The 21,481-nt window shown below is 39.4% G+C and overlaps 3 protein-coding genes across 16 annotated transcripts in view; 1 reads left to right on the forward strand and 2 right to left on the reverse strand.

The window, feature by feature from the left end:
* The window catches only part of AK8 (adenylate kinase 8), a 152,767-nt gene extending 151,967 nt beyond the window's left edge, over nt 1-800 (reverse strand). The window contains exon 1 of the mRNA XM_031954899.1: nt 149-800. The gene's annotated coding sequence lies outside the window, so the exon portion shown is untranslated. The remainder of the gene's footprint in view (nt 1-148) is intronic.
* On the forward strand, nt 770-14,265 carry SPACA9 (sperm acrosome associated 9). 4 transcript variants are annotated; one of them, XM_031954900.1, is made up of 5 exons: nt 770-936; nt 7,151-7,328; nt 10,473-10,675; nt 13,025-13,172; nt 14,193-14,265. In XM_031954900.1, the coding sequence occupies exons 2-5, from the start codon at nt 7,185-7,187 to the stop codon at nt 14,202-14,204; spliced, it is 507 nt and encodes a 168-aa protein (XP_031810760.1). In that variant the 5' UTR covers nt 770-936; nt 7,151-7,184; the 3' UTR covers nt 14,205-14,265. The 4 variants fall into 4 exon arrangements, with proteins under 4 accessions (XP_031810760.1, XP_012409432.1, XP_012409431.1 ...); XM_012553978.3 differs by lacking the exon at nt 14,193-14,265 and adding an exon at nt 5,663-5,733 and having other exon boundaries at nt 807-936; nt 13,025-13,343; XM_012553977.3 differs by lacking the exon at nt 14,193-14,265 and adding an exon at nt 5,667-5,733 and having other exon boundaries at nt 810-936; nt 13,025-13,343.
* Nucleotides 14,266-15,357: 1,092 nt separating this feature from the next.
* The window catches only part of TSC1 (TSC complex subunit 1), a 40,023-nt gene continuing 33,899 nt past the window's right edge, over nt 15,358-21,481 (reverse strand). For all 11 annotated transcript variants that reach the window (XM_003775243.4, XM_031954890.1, XM_031954885.1 and 8 more), the window contains one exon: nt 15,358-21,061. In XM_003775243.4, the coding sequence (XP_003775291.3) occupies nt 20,542-21,061 (520 nt within the window). In that variant the 3' untranslated portion in view covers nt 15,358-20,541. The remainder of the gene's footprint in view (nt 21,062-21,481) is intronic.

The following is a 21,481-nucleotide window of genomic DNA, read 5'->3' on the forward strand; positions in this document are numbered from 1 at the left end:
CGCTCTACGCGGGTTCTCTGATCTGGACCCGCTTCCTATTGGCCGGCATTCGTTCCGGGCGGTGTTCGATCGCCCCGCCTCCCTCCCGTTCTTCCCTCTGCCTGCAGTCTCACAACGCCCGGCCCCTTTAGTTGCCCCGGCAGCTGACCTCCCCACGCTGCCGGCGCTGGGCCCTGCACCGTGCGGGGAAGTGCGCCGAACTCAGACATCAGGAGAGGCACACTCGGCTCAACCTCTTCCCCTCTCCGGGTCTCGATGTCCCCATCCTCCTCCCAGAGTGCTCTTGAGCAAGTCACTTCCGTTCTGGGCCTCAGATTAAATTACATTAAATACAAGAGGACCTCCGGGATGCGGCTGGCGCTAACGTTGTTAATCAAGTACTTAAATCCCGATTAGTGGCGGCTCGGGCTCAGAATGATCCTCCTTTTGGGAGGACTCCGGCAGGTCCGTACACTTCACGGAGGGCCGGAACTGGATGGAAACTCTGAGAACATCTACTCTAATTGTCTCGTTTAACGCGAAACCCTGGGGGACTCGCTCAGATTCGCACGGGGAATCGGACTAGAAAGCATTTCTCTTGATTTTTAGTCCCGTTGTTCCTTCCGCTCAAGCTGCGGAGCCACCTCGGGAAAAGCCACGATTCGGCAGCGCACAGACACACAAAAAAGACCGTCTCTGTTGCCCTCACCCAAATCCAGACGCAAGAGCCACAGCAGGGTTGTCAGAGGGAGGGATTGCCTCGTGACGCGGTTGCCATGGCACCTACAGTAACAATAGCCCGGCAGCCCCGCCCCCTTCCCGCTTCAGTCTCCCCCCCTCCCTCTTTCCCCTCTCCCCCCTGCGGCCCCGGGCAGTGCCCGGGGCCCACCAGCACAGTTGGGGTCGCAGCAGCTCTCCTGACTCCAGGCAGTCGGCCGCAATTTCTGGACATGAAAGGTTAATGAAAATCCCCGGGGATGGGCTTACACCGAGGAGGGCACGGGCTAGCAGAAGCCTTCTCGTCTCTTATGACTTGAAGACCAAGTTGGCCGGGAGTGTAGGACTAAGGAGAGGAGGGGCGGGGGTGCAGATACACGAGATGTCCCCGACTGGCTACCAAACTCTCCCCCCGAGGCTTCAGACCACTGGTTTCTAAGTTCCCGGCTTTGGGCACCTCAGTCAGCTTCCCGATCTCTAGGAGGAGGAGGTGGGACTCGATATTCCGGCCTCTCAGAACGTTTCCTTCGTATCTCATGAGAAGCCACCCTGTTCTGGGGAATGGGCATCAGGCTGAATGTGTCTGTCCCCTTTAAGCCTGGGGAGACAGCTTGCGGAGAATTAGAATCTCTCTGGTCTTTTTGAGTAGCCATCTGCCTCAATATTCCGGCCTGGGGTGGAAATCCTGGGTGGGGGGGGTGCAGGTGACTGTTACTGCCCTGCAAAAGTAGGCGCCATTCATGGATTTCTTGGATTTTGCAATTGGCGATGAAACTGCTGAGCTCGATTCCCTCAAGGGTCTCCACAGGGTCTGGAGTTACCCTGTGCCAACTCCGAAGCAGTCCCCCCTCCAAAGTATTCTCTTTATAGTGATTAGAGCAATTCTTTCATTATTATTCTACAGACCAGCATTTCCCATACTGTTCCCTGAGGAAACCCTAGAATCAATAAATGTTTTGTGGGAAAAGTTTGATGCTGGTAGAGTGCTGTTCCCTCTCCCCCAACCACATTTTTAAATGAAAAGTAGTGTATAATGAAATTCCATATGTATCAGGCACGTTTTCTCTGAGAAAATTTTCTACATGTTATACAGCCTCTATTTTGTTCTAAACTCTTTTTCCCTTCAGGGAAGGGGAGAAAGGGGATTCCTGGCACATACAAACTGCACTTCTCTCTTCCTACTCCATTTATTTAGTTTGCAATTTTTGGTGCTTCGGGCAGTGTCATTTATGCCCCTCTTTCTGAAAAACTCAAATCTTTCCTTCTTGTCACTTCTTCTGCTCTGTTTATTAGAAACCCATAGACTGTATGCACATAATTCCTTGAGAGGTTGAAATCGTGTCCACCAAATTGTATCCAATGAGTCTTAGTCAGCAAAGATGTGTGCAAGACAGAGTAAATAAACACTTTTGAAAAAATCAAATTTAATTCCAGCCTTGAACTTTATTTAGTCCTGTAATCTGGATTTAGGGTTTCCAGTATCCCAAGAAAAACTTTCTACTACAAACCAAATCATGAAGCCAATGCTAACCTATGAACTGAAAAACCTAAAAACTCATTTCATTTCAGAGTTGTGCTATTGTGTATATATATATTATGTTTTCTTTTAAACAAAAATTATTCAAGGAATTGATTTGTTTTAAGAGTATGTCATCTGTTTTGAGTAATGTCTAACCAATGCAGAGGACCCGTTACTCACTAGCGTTACTAATTGCCGAGTTGCCAGGGAGTTAACTTACTTAACACTATAGCACAAAACCTCCAGTTTTGGAGCAAAGAATTTTCAATCGGAGCAATAGGATTGGTATAACTGTAAGGAAGTTAGGGTTTTAGGATTGTTTTTCTGGAGGGGGTTGTATGTATGGGAGATTGTAGGATTTTTGTTTTTGTTTTGCTTTTTGTCTAGATATGGTTCTAGAAAGACTTTACTGAAGGTTCTTTAAGCCAATACTTGCCACTCCCCAGCATTCAGACAAAACATAAAAAAGACAACCCTTCTGCCAATTCCCCATATAGCAAATAAATCACTTACCTCTTGAGGTTTTAGTTTTCCCATTCATAAAATAACAAGTTTGAATTGGGTGTCTAAGCTCCTTTCCATATGTGACTAGCAGGGGAGTTTTGTTTTTGTTTGCTTGTTTGTTTTTGGAAGGATCCTGGTCCTGGTAAGACTTAAGGGAGACTGTTGACTCCTTAGGTTATCAGTTTTTTAATATTCAGTTTGTCTCTAAGTCTCTTTGCAGCCCTAAAACACCATGATTATTTCTCTAATAAACTGTTTTCTTAAAGTGTACCTAACTTTGTGGGTCCATCAAATACAAATTAAGAGAAAAAGGGGAGGAAGAGGGAGAAAAGATGCTATTGCCACCACCGTGACCTATTCTTGAACAAAGAACAAAAGAAAACCTGCAATTTGCACTGGAGAGGTTCACTTCTCTCCCTGGACATTTCTGAAATGGCTTGCCTTTCTCCTCGTTTATTTTAGGCCGTAGGCACTTTTCATACCATTATTTAATCTTCTTTTTCAGCCTTGAAAAATACAAATCAATTAAAGCCTAAAACCTATTGGGTAATCATTTTTTCCTCACTCACTTCTCCCCACACATCCTGTACTTTGTGACTTTCATCCATACTAATTTGGTTGCAAGTGACTCTTGTACAAGGAGATATCACTTTGGATAGCTTATTACAGCTGCTCTCTTGACATGGATTCTGTGTGCATGTCACAAGTCACTAGGATCAAGAGCAGAGGCAGCTTCCCTCTCTAGGGTGTCTGGAACCACTAGACAAGGTGGCTTTTGTATCCCAATAGAATTTGGCATCCAAAGGGGAACACTGTTGGGACCTAAACTCTTTATTGGTAGTCAAAACTGACCTCGTCTCTTTTAGAGCTGGACATTCACAGGCACAACAAAAATCAATTCCTGCCATAGCTACCATGGGTGGGATTAGGGGTGGAAGTAAGTTTCACTAGAATGGACTGCTAGAGAAAGGGACAAATCTTCTATGTAGGTACAGAAGAAACTCTATTTATGTATATTCCATGGCCTGTCTGCAGCCAACTAAAGGACCAACAAGACTCTCTCTCTCTCTTTTCATACTTTTACATTCAGCCCGTCTGATCCCAGAGATAGATTTAGGTAATTTCTCAATCTTATTTCTGGGATCCGATTGCACCTATGGATACATTTACAGAGTGAGTGCATATGCACAGAAATGCTTAGCTTCATTCAACACACATTAAGTGCTTAATATATTGCCACAGTTAGGGTTGAGAAGATAGGTTCTCAAGCAGTTATAATTTAACTGGGAAGACAAGATAAGTGCAAATGAATGGAATACAAAATAGAATATGCAGGTAGTAAAGTCTGAAATGTTAAAAATGCAGGTTAGGTGTTTCCTTATTGTTTCCACACACATGCATACATATACACAGTTTTTTGCCAAAAATCAATGAGTTCTTAGTGGTGGAAACCATTAATTCAGAAGATCTTTAACTAAGTCTTAGAAAGTTAGGATAGGAAAAAAACTAAATAGTCAAAAACCACATATTCTACTTCTAATTATATATGTAAAAAAGAACCTAGTTCGAAGTTTTTTGGGCTATAAGGCCTGGTGTCAATCTACTACACAGAGCTGCCTGTCCAGATGAAATCTTTCTGCTTCCCTCCATATGCCCTATTCTTTCACTCAAGCCGTTTCCTCCATATCATTATTGTTAAGTCATTTTAATATGGTCCAATTCCTCTTCTTCAGCACATTTGGCATTTTCTTGGCAAAGATATTGGAATGCATTATTTCCTTCTCTAGTTCATTTTACAGATGAGGAACTGAAATAAATAGGATAAGTGATTTACTTGCCCAGGGTCACACAACTGGTAATTTCCTGAAGTTGGATTTGAATTCACAAAGATGAATCCTCCTGATTCCAAGGCCAGTGGTCTATCTACTGTACAACCTAATTGCCTCTACATCAGTCCTAACCAAATTTTATTAACACCCAGGGAAAATCTTTTTTTTTCTCAATGATCCCAGCCTAACACTTTCTCCTAAACAAAATGACTAAAATATTTTCTTCATTTGGTATTTACTTCCTTCCATCTCCTATTCTTTACTTTTCCTGTATTTCCTATTTGTTTTTATTTTATAAGAGCTTTATAATCCTCTCTAGGTCAAGGTCTGTCAGTTTTATTTCTCTATAAAACACAGCCTTGTGAATGGCAAATATTCAAAAAATATCTATTGATGGATTTTTCCAAGTCAGTTAGTCATTTAATCACAGGCCTTATCTTGTTCCTTCCCTATTTTCTCTTATTCCGAGATTAGGAAAGAGGGCAAGGCCTACAGAAAGTCCATTCTCCTTTTTTCCTATATCCTCCTAACCCCAAAATAGGTCTTCATTGTACTTCTCACCAATCTTCCAAGGACCCATTTCCCTGTCTCATTCCTAAACTCAACCCAAGCCCTATTTCTCCCAATGTACATTTAACCTGCTATTAGAACTGCTTCTTTCTTGATCTGGAAACATTGAAGTTCCCCTTGTATCCTCCAACACCAATCACAACCACCAGTCATCCACCTAACATTGAGTTTGAGGTTAACCTGAAGCCTAGATCTTCCCCATCCCCAAACTCCAGAGAAAGTTAGCACCTGTGGCTAACTGAATAGATATTGTTCCCCCAGGCAACTTGAAAATTTCATAGTCGATGGAATAATATATTATCTTTACAGTGAACACAATAGTCCCTCTGAGTTTCGCTGTTCCTTTATTATATACAGCCTCATAGGCTTACTGCTTCTGATTCTAAGATTGCCCTGGCTCTTCTCTCATGGGGACAGAACTAAACTAAAAAGGCTTCTTTTTATTTCTTCTGCATTTTATACTTTACCAACAGCCTGTCAGCTTTCCTTAGAGGTAGCTTTATTTGGAGAGGATGACCCTCATTTATGCCTTTGCTTTTCTGAGGAAGAAGATGGAATTGGGAGCTGAGAAAGATGGATAGCGTTTAGGAACGCTACTGAGGGGAATAGCAACAGGTAACTAAAGCCACAGATAAATGACAGGATTGATAAGTAATTAAGTCAGAAGGTTGTCCCAGAAAGTGGGCAATTAACAAATCAAAGACCAAAATAAAAGACAATTTGATATCAGAAGCCCTGAGATCCAATCTCAGCTCTACTGTATACTAGATATGACCCTCATTGAACTATGGTTTTCATTTCATTGGTCATTTCCTTATATATAAAATGAACTAGATCATTACTAAGGTACCTTCTAGCTAAATATTTAATGTTCTAGAGTCCCTCTAACACTCTTAACTTCTAACTCAAATGTTCTAAACTCTATGCTAGAATTCTATAAAGATGTTTTTCATTCTTCCTTCTTATGCAAACAGTTCCACAATTCACAAAGCCCTCTCTCATTCAGTCAGTCCTTCAACAATTGACAAGCTTTTATTTAGGAACTGTCAGACAATGTGCTAATAGAGCTACAAAAGCAGGCAAAAAAAAAAAAAATTAGTCCCTGCTCTTAAAGAGCATCCAGTCTAATGGGCAAGACAACATGCAAAACAAAAGTACCCAAAACTAAAACTAAAAGAACATCAACAGAGGGAAAACACTGGCATTAAGGGTGAACATGAAAAGATTTTTATAGAAGGTGAGATTTTAGCTGGCTCAAACTGAAGGAAACTGGAAGGAAGTCAGGAGAGGTCAGAAGATAAAGATGAGGAGGGAGGACATTCCAGATATGGGGGGCAACTAGGGAAAAGGCACCAAGTCAAAAGATGGAGTGTTTGGTGTTGAAGAGTAGCAGCAAAGGATTTCAATGTCACTGGACTGCAAAATATGGAAGAGTCAGGGGAGAGAAATAAAGGGTAGGAAGACTAGAATGGAAGGAGCTAGCTGGGCAGGTTATAAAAAAAAGGATTTGAATGTCAGATGATTTTGTACTGGTTCCTGGAGGCAATAGGGAGCCACTAGAATATATTGAAGGAAGGAAAGGAAAACGGAACACAGGTAATTAACATTCATTTCTTCATACAAATAGAAAGTCTAGATACATGTGTGTATAATACATGACAAGGTAGTCTGTTACTATGTAGCCATTAAATCCCATGACAGCAGGGATCAAGTTAGCTAATCCTTGTTTTTTCCTTCTATGATATAACCTAGTTCTTTCTAGATGCTTAAGACATGTTTACCAAATGGGTGCATGAATTTTTAAGAGGTTCAATTTAGATTCTACTTGCTGTAAACCCCCAGAGACTATTCCACAAATCTGAAGTAATGCCTTGGGCCTTTGACATTCAAAATTCAGGATTCTCCCAGAAAAGAAAGTGTGAGATGATTTTTCTCTTTGCTTTTGAACTCATGTCAGGAAAATGTCTGCCTTGTGAATTCAGGCCTCTAGCCAGTAGAGGACTCACGCCTTTTTTCCCTGTTCATCCCCTAGGATTTTAAGACTTCTTAAATGACCATCAAATACAATGAACGAGGTGAAAGAATTTCTCAGGAACATCGAACAGAGTTACAAACTTTTCCAGCAACAGCAGTTCACTTTTATTGCCGCCTTGGAACACTGCCGGGAGAATGCTCACGACAAAATCAGACCCATCTCGAGCATTAGTCAGGTATTTGGGGAAGGGGGGAAGAATGTCTCTCCTAGTCAATGATAGGAGTTGGGGAGGAAGTAATAAGAGAAGGAGAGGGAGGATAAAGAGGTCAGAGAACAGCATCAGATTCTAAAGGGTAGGGACAGTGTGTTCTGCAAGCTTGAGGAACTGGAATCCAGAGGGACCTCGACAGGAAGTCATAAGAGCAAGGTGTTTAGAAAGTGCTCTTAGAACGCTTGGCCAATGAGATGTTTGCTGGAACCTCATCCTTCAGATGAACCTTCTACAGTGAGCAGAAGGAAGGAATTTAAGGATTGATGCTGATTAGGGAGAAGAGACTGGTGGGCTGGTTCTGCAATCTCAAATCAGAAAGGCAGCCCTGTTATGGGATACTGAAAAGAACAACATAATTGTAGTCTGAAGACCTAGGATCAGATTCTCTCTTTGCCATGTTACCTTAGAAAAGTAATTTTCCTTTTCTGGGCCTCAGATCTATCATTTCATTTGTAAGCTTTACAAACGGGTTGAACTTGATTGTTTCTAAAATCTTTTGTAGTTCAGATCCTATGGTCTCTAAATCACAAGAGATCTCTGGGTTTAGAAACAAAGGGTAAGGAAGACTCCCTATTTCTTAGTTCCTGTTTAGGATCATCTGTTAAACTTGTACCCAACTGACTTAGCCTTCACAAGTGCCTGGACTTCAGATAGGAAATAGCTAGAGTGTTCTTATTAGTAATGTTTGGTTGAACCTGACAAAACCCCTACCTTTCTTAAACAGAATGAAGTACTTGGCAAACAGAGTTCTTCCTACTCACCAGAGGTACACACCTGGATACCAACAACCTTTCCCAGTAGTTATAAGGGACTGGTCTATTTTTCCCCCTCTCACCACCCCACCCTCCATTCCTATAGGTTGGGGGATGTGCAGGAACCTGCCCCAACAGGCTATAGAGTCTTATTGCTAAATTTTCAGGGAGAGCATTTAAAAACCTCATTAGTGTGACAAACACTACAAATCAGAGTTTATTGTTTTGTTGATTGTTTAGTGGTAGGGAAAATGTTAACAAAGCAGATGAAATTTTAAAGTAAGAATCCCCACCCTCATTCCCACTCCTAGCCTGGTGTTAATCTTTAACCTCCACAGTAGCTATAGGTATGGCTACTTCTTTGTGTTACTACTCCCAGACCCAAGGCATACTTAGAGCAGACTAGGATTGGGGTGTCCAGTCCTAGGTTATGTTCCACTCAAAAAGTAAAATCAGAAGTTTTGTAAAGGTGAATATTGAAAGCATTTTGGAAAAATAAGATACTATTTAAAAAAAACAAACAAACAGAAATCAGAAGAAATGATCTGAGGGGGAAACAGCTTTCTGTTAGAACAAAAGGCAATTGCTAGATTTTAGACTAGATTTTAAAGGGAGGATTTGCTGGGTATAAGGGTTACTTAAAGGACATTGGGTCATCACTCTGGAGATGAGCAAGAATAGGAGGAACTCTTGTGATTGTGGAATGGTGAGAGGAAGAGCAGATTTGTCAGGTGAAAGGAGGCTAAATTGTTTAAATGGGGTTGCTTTTCAATCAGGGAATGCTAGAGTCAGCTCCAACTGCTTAGATGATGTTACATTTTCAGAGTGAGCATTTATATCACTTGCTAAAAATCAGGGCTTATTCATTGTTTGTTTAGACTGGAGAAATTGATGGACAATGTTAATAAATACAGATCAAATTTCAAAGTATGTAGCATTTAACTTGTTATTAAACATTTACCAGGACATTCCTGCCTCCAACCCTAAACTCTATCCATCTTTGCACACACTTCTATCTCTCCCTGTGCCTGACATAATTTTTTGACCCGAGTAGCTATTTTATAAATATTGAATCTCATGTTGGTTACAAGCTGCTGAGTTCAATCATCTAAAAACTCAATGATCTTCAGCAAATTTTCACAACCAAGAAAATATTGTCATCAATATTACTATTCAGCAACCCGAAAGTGAAAGTATTCTTGAATTTCTAGAGAGAGAAAAAAAGACAATTTGCCCCATTCCAATTTAAAAACACAAAACTTATTGTTTGAAGTTCTTGTTACTGTTTTCCCAGAGAGAATGCCATTTGTACCAAAATAATATTTCTTACTTAAAAACATCTGGAAAACTTTGGAATTGCAGATTACAATCTGGACATGTACTGCAAAAAATGTTTGAAAATCCAGATGATTTGTGGTATAAAGTGAAATTCTAGCTTAGATTAAAGAACTATCTCCTTCTAGCCTCTTACCGTCATGGATAAATGTGTCAACTCCAGGAGTCCCTGGTCCTTTGCTAAATTTCAACACTACCTCACCACTGGCCTAACTTGGTGGTTCTCAAAGTGTAACCAAACTGATGGAACAATTCCCAGAGCACTCATAATCATCATAACACCCATATTTTATTTTGGCCCCAAATAATTATTTGCTTTGGATATTAGAGGTAGGTAGCTACACATTGGATGGGAGGGTGGACTAAGAATTGCACAGAACTGAGTTCAAATACTATTTCAGATACTTACTAGGTGTGTGGAAGTGGGCATATTATTTAATCTCTCATTCTCAGTTTTCTCAGCTGTAAAATGGAAATAATAAGAGCACCTACCTTCCAAGAAGGTGCAACAACAATCTTTGTTGTTAGAATTAAATGAGAGAACATTTATAAAGCCTTTTACAAACTTTAAGTATTATATAAATCATAACTATTTTAAGAAAAACCTCTCAACTATAGCAGAATCATTCACTAATTAACAGAGTAGAGGTTTGATCACAGAATTTAGAGGTAAAAGCACCTTGAAGATCATTCTGCTCAACCCTCTTATTTTACAGATATAGAAACTAAGACCTAGAAAAGCTGTAACTTGTTGACTAAAGTCCCTCAATTACTCGATCATAAGGACTCAAACCAAGTTCTCTGACTCCAAAAGCAGTGTTTTTTATATTATGCCACAAAAGGATTTGAACCAAAGTGTTGGTTGCAAAATTTGAGCCTTCCAAACTGAAGAAATTTGGGCTGGAAAAAATTATCAGCTGGGGTCTTTCTGGGTAGCCCCACATGGGATGTAGATATGGGGAGGAAGGTATCAATGGATGGGTACACCACTGACTTGTATTATATCCACATGCTCCTGCAGGTACAGAACTATATGGAACATTATTGTAACAACAGCACTGACAATCGGATCCTTCAAATGTTCCTGAAACTCTGTTCCGAGATGAGCAAGCTCTGCCAACAATTTGAATCCCTGCACCCTGGAACCCCAGCCACCAACAACATCTTGGAGAAATGCAAAATCCTTGTCAGCCAAAGCAATGACCTGAGCAGCCTGCGGGCAAGGTAGGTCCTCCTTCATTCCCACCTCTGAAATCTTTTGGAGAGCTTCAGAATCCTGCAGATCTACCCTTCATTCTGAACAACACGATGTTACTGTTGTTTTGAATGCTGGATTTAAGAGACCTGGATTCAAGGCTTTTCGAATTGATCTCCCTGCCTCAAGTTTCTCCCTACTCCAATCCATCTTTCACTCAATTGATATTCCTAAAATACAGGTCAAGCCAAGTTACCTCCCTACTCATTACTCACCTTTTGTCATTTATAGCATTGTACAACCTTGGCCTCTTCCTACCTTTCTAATCTTACAATTTACTTTCCTACATATACGTATGCTATACTAGCTTTCTTGATGTTCTTTGCACATCATACAACATTCCATCTTCTGACTTTGTCCAGGACTTTTCATTGGCTCTTCCTCATGCTTGGAATGCCCTTCCTCCTCCCCTCCATCTCTGGAATTGCCTTGCTTCAAAACTCAGCTCAAATCCTACCTTCTGCCACAGATTGCTAGCTCTCAAAGATCCTGCCTATACTATCTACACTTCCCCTAGCACACAGTAACATACAACTATTCATTTCTTCAAAAAGTGTCTACCCGTGTTAGACACACAATCCCTGTCTTCCTCATCCAGTTCACATGCATCTAGACAGTGAACTGGGGAGGCAAATAATAGATAGGAGCATACAGAAACCGCTTAGGGGGCCAATTCCCTTACATATGTTGCTGTTGAGTCATTCCAGTTGTGCCCAACTCTTTGTGAGCCCATTTGGAGTTTTCTAGGCAAAGATACTAGAGTGGTTCGCTATTTTCTTCTCCAGCTCATTTCACAGATAAGGAACTGAGGCACACAGGGTTAAGTGACTTGCCCAGGGTCACACAGCCAGCTAGTTCCCAAAGTTGGATTTGAACTCAGGAATAAGAGTCTTCCTAACTTCAGGCCCAGTATGCTATCCACTGTGCCCACCTAGATGCCTTCTTTTACATATACCTATTTCTTATTTAACTGAACAAACTTCCTCTTAATAAAAGTTTATGTAGCCAAAATTATAAGAATACAAGTCATTCCTCAATTGAGAAATGGTCAAAGAGTGTGAAAGGGCAATTTTCAGATGAAGAAATTAAAGCAATCTATAGTCGCATGAAAAAAATGCTCTAAATTTCACTAGAAAAATGCAGACTAAAAGAATGAGGCACTACAAGACTGGATAATATGACAGAAAAGGAAAATTATACATGATGGAAAAGATATGGGTAAACATGGAACATTAATGCATTGTTGGTGGAGTTAGTAACTGATTAACTACTCTGAGAGTAATTTGGAACAATGCTTAAAGGACTGCAAAACTGTGCATCTCCTTTGACATGAAATCCTTCTTTGAGGTATTGCTACTTTGAACAATACCACTACTAAATCTATATCCCAAAATTATATTAAAAAAGAAAAAGAACCCATATGTACAAAAATATGACAGCTCTTTTAGTACTGATAAAGAATTGGAAATTGAGGTGATGCCCATCAGTTGGGGAACAAGTTGTGGTATATAAATGTAATGGAATACTATTGTGCTATAAGAAATGATGAGCAGGCAGATTTCAAAAGAACCTGCCTTCTTACATGAATTGATGTTGAGTGAAGTGAGCAGAACCAAAAGAGCACTGAACACAGTAACATCTATATTGTGCAGTGATTAACTATGATAGTTTTAGCTCTTCTCAGCAATAGTGATCCAAGACAGTTCCAATGGACTCACAATGGAAAATGCCATCCACATCCAGAGAAAGAATCTGAATTCAGATCAATTCTCACTTTTTTTTTTTCTTTCTTGTGGTTTTCCCCTTTTCTGATTCTTCTTTCACAACATAACTAATGTGGAAATTTGTTTAAAATGACTGTCCATATATAAACTATATCAGATGGCTTGAGGTATATACTAGAGAGGTAAAGGTAATCTTAGATCCGATTCATGCTGCTTGCCACCTCTTGACCTGGGACAAGACTCAAGTGTTCAGAGCCTTTTTCTTCATCTATAAAATGAGCATCATGCTTTTCTCTGTTCTAAAGCCAATGATGAGCTCTGTCCATTTCTACCCTGGAACCACTCTTCCCCTCCCTAGGGTGCCCAGTTATTTTCAGGCATGCTTTTTCAGATCATCCCACATCCAAATCTAAATGTAGGATCTATGGAGCTTTTCCAAAAGCAGGGTTCTTCCCAAAATGAATGATGTAGCATAGAATGACTCTTGATTGGCAACATCAAATGTTAGCCAGAGCCCAGTGCAGCAAAAGCTTAGGACTAATTAGGAATGACTGACCATTGCTTACTGATCTTTCTCTTTTTCCTACCCCACAGATACCCGCATGATGTGGTCAACCACTTGAGCTGTGATGAGGCAAGGAATCACTATGGAGGAGTTGTGAGTCTTATCCCTATAACATTGGACTTAATGAAAGAATGGATTGCCCACTCTGAGAAATTACCGCGTAAAGCAATTCAACATGTGAGTGACCAGGAGAGTGAACAGAAGATAGCAGGAGACAAAATTAGCTGCCACTGCGTTGCCACACAGACTTTGGCTAGCACAGAAAGAAATAGGGACCCTAAGGGAGGGAAAACTGAAGGGAAAATGATCCGTCCTCCTTGGAGGCCACCTGGTGGACCTACCCTTTAAATATTAAAGCCAAACATTTAAAAATGGATAAATTGGGGTAGTTTCTTATTTAATATCCATTAAGTTTTCCACTTCTATTGCCCTCACCTCACTTAGTCTCTGCCATATTTTGACTTGAAAATGGGCTGGCCCAGATAGTACCTTAAGCCACTTCTCTTCCTTTTCCCTTTTCCAGTCTACAAATCAGATCACATGCCAACAGAAAAGGGTCCCAACTTAGATGAGGAATAATTAGAATAGGTGGTGTATGGATACAGCCCAGGACTAGGAATCAGGGAGGGGGCTTACACTTAGACCCAGCTTTTTGCTACTAAGCAGTTGTGTGATCTTGGGCTTCACACTCATTCTATGAATGGACTGAAAGAGAAAATGAGGGGATAGTATTCAGAGCAAGAGTAGGGTAGCTCCACCAATTTTACTTTGTGAGCTACCTCACCTTGGTCTAAAATCCTTTCCTTTCTATACAAGTGAACAAGAGAGGAGGGAGTAAAGTTTTCTCTACCTCCTCCACTTGACATACCTGGTAACTCATATTACCTGCATGTATCTTTAGTCCAGTCACAATCTCTCTTTGCCTTTAGTTATTTGCCTATAAAATGAGAATGTTGCTTCGCTTCTCACTTTACAGCAATGTATATATGATGTGCTGATTTTCAAAGTGCTTTTAGCTCTTTGGAGTTAAGCTAGTAACTGAATGGGATTAGTTCCTACCTCATATGCCCTGTTCCTACTCACATTAGTAGATTTAACACCATTTCAGAATCATTTGTGATCCATCATTTTTTAAATGTGTCACTAGTATCAAGCCCTACCAATGGTGATGTCTGACTGTTGATTTTCCCTTTACAGGGGGCGACTTAGCTTCTGTACTCTTGCTTCCTCGGGGGAGACACTCAAGAATTAAAGTGCTCCACCAGCTATTTATCTGGCTTGGTTTATTGGGATTTTCCCCTTACTGTACCCTCGAATTATCCTAAAACACTCAAGGACATCAAGTTGTCACCAGATGAGCAGAAATGATTAAGCCATGCCTTTTTTTGTATAATCTAGGTCATTACTTGCCCAATTAGCATATAATTTTATTAAACTAGCCATACATGTTAAATAGGAAAGAATCCTAACTTCAGGTTACCTAGGATAAAAAAAATAAGGGTGGGGGGGAGGGAGAGGAATCATTTTTTAAATAAAAGTCTTAATTTTAAACAGTAGGATTACTGGATGAAAGGGGAAGTTTAGGGGATAGGGAGTGGGAAAGATGAAGATTATCACGTCTTACATAAAATTTCAATTTTAAGATGCCATTGTTAAGGTGGTAATGGCATATAAGTAACTTCATATACCTAGAGAAAAGAAGTCCAAAATGGTCACAAAGACAGGAGTTGCTTGGAAAGTTGAGACTTTCAGTTATCTAATGGAGCTAAATGAATTTTGGTTAACATGTTATAAAACATAAATCAATTCCTCTATAATTTCTGAGGTCCATAAAACAAGCAAGGCTTCTGAAAGTAATGACCAACTAGTTCTTCCTAGAATAACAAGCCACAGATGCTGCATATATTTTTCTAGTATCCATGAGAAGTGCATGACTTTTGGATAGAAGTTTGACAGTCCTGATAATTTTCAACTAGTTGTCTACTATTGATAGTGTTTGCACTTAAGTTACCCATCCTTGTCACAATTCCCTTTTTTGTCACAATCAGGAGGTATGATCCAGGCACATCTCAGTCTCCTTTTTTTATAGATTTGAAAAAACACTTATTAAAGATTTGTGTGTGAAACCTTGGGCTAATAATTAGGTGTTAGTAATTAAACCCCCAACCTTAGACTTGATAACATTCTGATCTTAGCCAAATTTTCAAGTATCTAGACTGGTTGGTTAAATCAACTAAAACTGATTTTGTATGTTAAGATAACTAAAATTCTTATTGTTTTATTGCTTAAAAACGATAACCTTTGCCCTCATATCTCCTACAAAAGATTAGTACATGTCTCCCATCTTAGTTTAACACAGGAAAATAGTGCAAAACAATAAATTTTTATTTGTTCACAGTTAGACACAAGCAACTGCCTTGACATTTTTAGAACATTCTAATAAGGACAGCAAAACCTTTTGATTCCAATTCTCATTCACTAAGATTGTACCATTTTCCCTTGCAGTTCATATTTATGGCATTTACTGTGGATTGTTTTTGACATGCTTACAAGCGTGAGGCAGGGAACGGATTGAACCTTTTTGACAAAAGATGACATTTTAGATTTGAACTAAAAGCAGTTAAAAGAGAAGTGTTGCCACTTTGCTAAAGGATCCCCTTAAACTGCAAGTTCACTCTATTATTCTGAAGTTCCGTGGTTGAGGTTTATAAAACTAATTATGTCCTTAGCAAAAAAATCTGTTCCTCCATAATCTTTGTGGTCCATAGAAAAACAAAGTCTTCTGAAAGTGATTCCCAATTCTTCCTAGTGTAAAACACCTGACACTCTTGGGTTTACGTAAACCCATTCTGGAGTCAATACCATATGATCTTGCTATAAAGAACACCTCCTCCCCCCTCTCCAAACATGGCACCTGGATTTAGCCTACAGGTTTCAAATTCCCAAAGGAATCCTCTGAAAGGAGATGGAGCTCAGTAGGTAAGTCAAGTCTGTTTACTCAAGGATAATTTTTGTGGCAAAGTTACTTATCCATTATCCATTGAGCAATGGGGAAAGAAGGGACAAAAAAAGACACTCTACCTTCATTAAATCATCTCAAATGTAGGAAAGTCATGTTAGGGAGATAGAACTCCTCATTCACAGTAGTGCAAGCTTAGCTTTTTATGAACAAACCAAAGTTCACTTTTCCTCTCGAATTAGCATATACATATAGATTGTAGGAGTATACGTGTAGCTATATTTTGGGGCCAAATATAAGGGCACACGGTAACAACTCAGGAGCCAATTCCCTTACATAAAACCATTCCTTATTTGGATGGACAAAGTTCCTACTGGTAAAAACTTAGATAGGTGCAATTAATTTGCAAATGGGATTACTCTGAAAACTTAAGAAAATTTCACACACACTCACACATATGCACACACACACGCGCACACACTTTGGACAAGATAAAATTTCTAACATTCATTATGGGGCAATTATAAAGCACGTACCATGAAGAGTAAAGAATGTAACAAGCTAAATTGTCCAGAACACTGATTTCTCCAACAACTATATGAAGTAAACCATCCCTGGTCAGATTGATCTACTCAGTCCAATATTTTGTCTGATAGTGACAACCAAAGGCCATTGTGAGAAAACACAAGTATTCTTCCTGAAGCCATTTCAAAAGGCTATGGCCCATCTCTATTTTTTCAAATAATCTATTATGGATCAACCTTTTATAAATTAATATAAATCTTTCTTAAACCTGTACTTTTAACTTCCAAACCACCTTATCATATTCCAAAAGTTTTGCTAGCCACTAGCAAGGTAAACTTAAGCTTTTCTAAAATTATATCTTTCTAGGTTCAAAAGGGAGGTGGGGATACTTGGGGTATTCTCTAGTTCTAGTATTCCAAGATTTAGTAAAAAAGGCCACTTTTTCCTTTAGTAATTCTTTCCATAATTTTATAGATTTTGACCACATCATCCCCTCAGCCTTCCTTGTCAATTTTTTTCATTTTTGTTTGTCCTCACAAAAGTTCCCATTATTACCTGCCTTGTTCTTGTCACCCTATTGACTGGCTGGTCTCTGGCTTTATCCTTTTTAAGCAACTGCATATATTGCAAACACAGATGAGTCATGGTTTGGTTGTTTTTCATTTTGTTTTCAATTCCATTTGTAATAAAGTTTGCCTCCACTTTTCTGATTTTTCAAGCTATAGCCACATTGTCCTCAAGAAAGAGGTGATGATTCTCAGATCTAAGATGTTAACAGCTCATATTTTAAAGTCTGATTTGGAGAGAAAGTGAATTATTGACACTTGCTTACACTGAATTTCATCTGTCACCTTTTTTCCTATTTAGACCTCATGAAATTTTCCTGAAGCATATTCCCACATACTTGGTATTTCACTACCTAGAAAAACTTGAGTGTTACCCACTAACTTTAATATTTATTTCATTTGTAAAAATATTAATTGACTGCTTCTAAGAATCTTGTTAGTATCCTATCCACAGAAATGATTATTATCTCTTATACTTTGGTTCATGTTTCTGAGCAAGCTCTATTCCATGGGTAAACACTTTTCTTAACCCGAGTAATTCAATTTTCAACTTTCTGATATCTTTGTCAGAGATACTGGGAAAACCTAAAATTTACACCTTCAAACTTAAAAGATTCCGGCATGATTTCTTCCTATTGTTAGCATATAGTTATCTCCCAACTTTGCTCCCAAAGGTCCACTTATGTTGTTCCTTTATAATTGATTCTACCAGCTTAATAGGTACCAGACTCACCAGTCTAGAATTCCAAGTGTCCTCAAGGAACAGGAAATCAGTAGTAATCTAGTAGTTTTCCGATCTGTGATCTGATCATTTCTAACCGATTGCACACTTGGCCTAACTATTCCTTAATTTTTACCATTTAGTTTATTGATAATGCTTTGATTTTTAAGAAGATTCCATCAATATGTGATTTATACTTAATTTGGTATTAGTCTAGGACACACTGTGTGCTTGTACCTCTATTTGTTCAAATGATTATGACACAGAGACTTCAAGAAAATTCAAGAATGAAGAAGTCTCTCTTCTATATCCTTCTCATCTCCTGAAAACTTTCTGGACTGTGATCAATGTTCCCACTGACTTTCTAACTTATCCATGTAATTAAAGAATTGTACTACTGGCTTTTTTAAGTCCTTCAAAAAGTATATGCAGAATGAATGCTTTTTTTTTTTTTTTTTTTTTGGACTATTTTATATCTAATTTTCATTCACTGCAGACAAAGTTTTATTAACTACAGAATGTTTGACCTGAATGGGACCTTTTAAGTTATTTAGCCCAATCTTCATTTTATATAAACAGAAGCTCAGAAAGAGGAAGTTATTTAACTATTGTCATAGTTTAATTAATGGCAGAGCTGGGATTAGAACTGACTCCCAGGCCCATGCTTATTCCTCCAGATATTTATATGAATATAAAGCTACAAATCTTTTTTCCCCTCTCCTTCCAAAGGCCTTCTTTAATTCACTTATTAGCCATACGAGCCTTTTGTTCAAGTACCTAACATTTTTCAATTTGTAGCACATATTTTTCTTGGGCTTTGTAGAGGGTGTCTAAAAAGTTTCTAGGGTTACCATAACTTTCTAGTTAGAAATAGTTATTTTGGCTTTGTTGCCTCTCCTAAAAATGAATAATTTATTAAAAGTTTGGGGCTTTCCTTCATTAAACTAAGTGTGTTGAAATATTTACTAAAACATTGTGTTACCCACAAATAAACCCCAGACAAGTTTCAACCTACTACTATGAAGTTACTCTCTAAGTCAATCTCTTTAAAAAAAAAAAAAAACCTAACAACAAGTACCACCTCTGACCTTCACATCTTGTCCTGATGAGATATTCAGTCAAATTAGGCGTGGATATCAGAAGGCCCCCTAGTATTAGCCAGCCTAATTTTGCAAATTCTAGTCATTTCTTGCTCAGTCTCATCATGAGAAGGGATACTAGGGCTGGTTGTTATATTATCAGTTATTTTCATTATTTAAAGCAAGGAGTTTTCTGCATTTCCTTGCCTACTAAAAATAAAAATCTTCATCTTCTCCTAGCTTCGCCATACCTCTCTTTTTTTTACAATTTTCTACAGCCCCATGGGTCGGTCTTTAGTCTTCAAAACATTACTTGTAATTATGCTCTTCATTTGCCTAGTATTCCAATTGAAGTATTTCTTAGGTTTCTAATGTTTTCAAGGCTTTGACAGAGCTGAGTTTTCTGCCCTTCTCTCTCCCTGGCTGATGTCTTAAGTACATGGGCATCCCTTGTCCACATTTGTCTGATCACTTAAATGGGATCTCTGTTGGTTACAACTTCTCAGATTTCCCTCAAAACCCTCACCACTGAAACTTGGAATTCCAACAGTTACACCCTACTTGCAAACCAGGTAACTAACATACAAAATTAAGAGTTAGTATGGAAAAAAAGCTGTAGCTTTGTTGGTCTAAGCCACTGAGGCAATTATGCCAGACCTAAGAAAAGATGGTCACATAGCTACATAACAAACGACACTGAGATTTCTTTGGAAATTCTGGTCATTTCTGGTGCAGTATTAGAGAGTGAGATGAACAAGGCAGGATCATGAAAAGTAATGGAGAGAAAACAGAAGGAAAAAGGTTTAGCCAGTCCTTTGGATGCATTAATGCTTCCACAAGGGTTCCTTAGGAAAATTTCCAGTCTCCATTCTTCCCCTTTCCCCCCCACCCCCCAGAGTTTGGGTTTCATCACCTGCACCCCCCCAATTGTAGTCAGAAGAGTACCAGCTTTTCAGCCAACACCAAATAAATAAGAGGTAGAGGGGAAGGAGAGATGGTGCTTCACCAAACCCCACAGCTTCAGCTCCAGTTCTTTGAAATGGCAGAAGAGGGTGTTCACAATGAACTTTCTAGGAAGCATTGTCAGAGCCTCCAAAGAACATAAGGGTGAATAATACCCCCTTTTTATCTTGATCATCCTCTGCTTTGGGTGCTGAACTTAAGAACCAGAAAGCAGAGAGAAAAAACCATACGCATTTAGAAGACTTCACCTGAAGGTAACTGGCTCTGTAAACTGCATCCTAGAAAGCAACAAAACCAGACTTACCTGTACCACCACCAATCAACTGGTCTGCACTGAAAGCTGGGCAAGCTACTTGAGCTCCAGTAAAGCAGAAAGTTGTGTTAGATTCAAAGATTAAATTTGGCCTCATATTGCACAGGTTTATAGGATGCAACCATTTGGGGAAAGGAAGAAAATAAAGATACTTATGAATGCAAACTGGCCCTTGGGTTAGCACACTGCTAGGAAAGAAAGGAGAGGTTTTAGGTAAGAGTCAAGAAAAGGTCAGAGGCATTTCACTGCCAGATCCAAACACCATTCTTCATTCAGTCTTTTGTCAAAAGGAGTTCAGTCCTATTTCCATGGCAAGAGTTAGCTACTCACACCTGGAAATATGAAAGCTTTTACACTTGCATTCATGCCTCCCATTCTATGCCAAGAATATGAAAGTTAACACTGATTGACCATCATCCTTTAACTGGGTTCATGCTGAGTCTCATTGTAGTCCATGATACGAAGCTGTCCAACACTTTCCTGGTTTTTGGGAGATGGGTGAGGGTTGTCTAGGCCCAGGGGAGCCTTTACTTCCAAGTTTGGATCTTTGTACAGTTCAGTCTTTAGTGTCTCAGAAAGGCTGTTGTTGGTCAAGCCATCCTCATCACACTGGCTCTCACTCTTATTACGAAACAATTCTCGAGCCTTTATGGCCAGGAAGCTCTTTGAACTGGGAAGTGAGCCCACAGTCACAGGGATGCTGGTGGAAGGTTCTACTGTTGTTTCCCACCGACTGCTGAATGGCCCTACTCTCTGGTTTGGGGGTTTCTCAGGGGTAGAAAGCTCACTACTGCTGCTACTACTTCCTCCACCACCTCTGCTGCCACTACTGCCCCGGCTGCTACCAGACTTGGGGGTCTTAGTTTCACCATTGTGGCCAGCAGCCTCTTCATTGTGCCCTACCAGTGAATCAGGGCAACCTTCATTACAACAGTCAAACCTGTTAATGACAAAGAAAGATGGGGAGAAAAGAGGTAAGGGTTATGATTTGAACTAGCATCTAAAAGGTAACATATAATAGCACAACTCAGAAATGACTGTTAGGTCAGAACTGCTCATGTTAATCAACTCATTTAGTTTGTATACAACAAAGAGAGGGCAGAATCAAGCATAAGTATGAGCTCTCAGATCTTCATGAAATTTAACTTAACTTTATGAAAGTAAAATGGAGATTTTTAAAAATATTGTTGACTCCTACCATTAATTTCTGGAATTAAGGAAGGCCTTAATCTTAAGGTCTTAAAAATATGACAGAATTCCTTCTTCAAAGGCAAAGAGGAACTGATTTGACAAACCAAACTGTGGTTTTAAATAAGTATAAATTAGGAAATATAAAATCATTGTTAAAATTGTTCATACC

Source organism: Sarcophilus harrisii, chromosome 2 (assembly GCF_902635505.1).
Source record: "Sarcophilus harrisii chromosome 2, mSarHar1.11, whole genome shotgun sequence".
Classification (NCBI taxonomy): domain Eukaryota; kingdom Metazoa; phylum Chordata; class Mammalia; order Dasyuromorphia; family Dasyuridae; genus Sarcophilus; species Sarcophilus harrisii.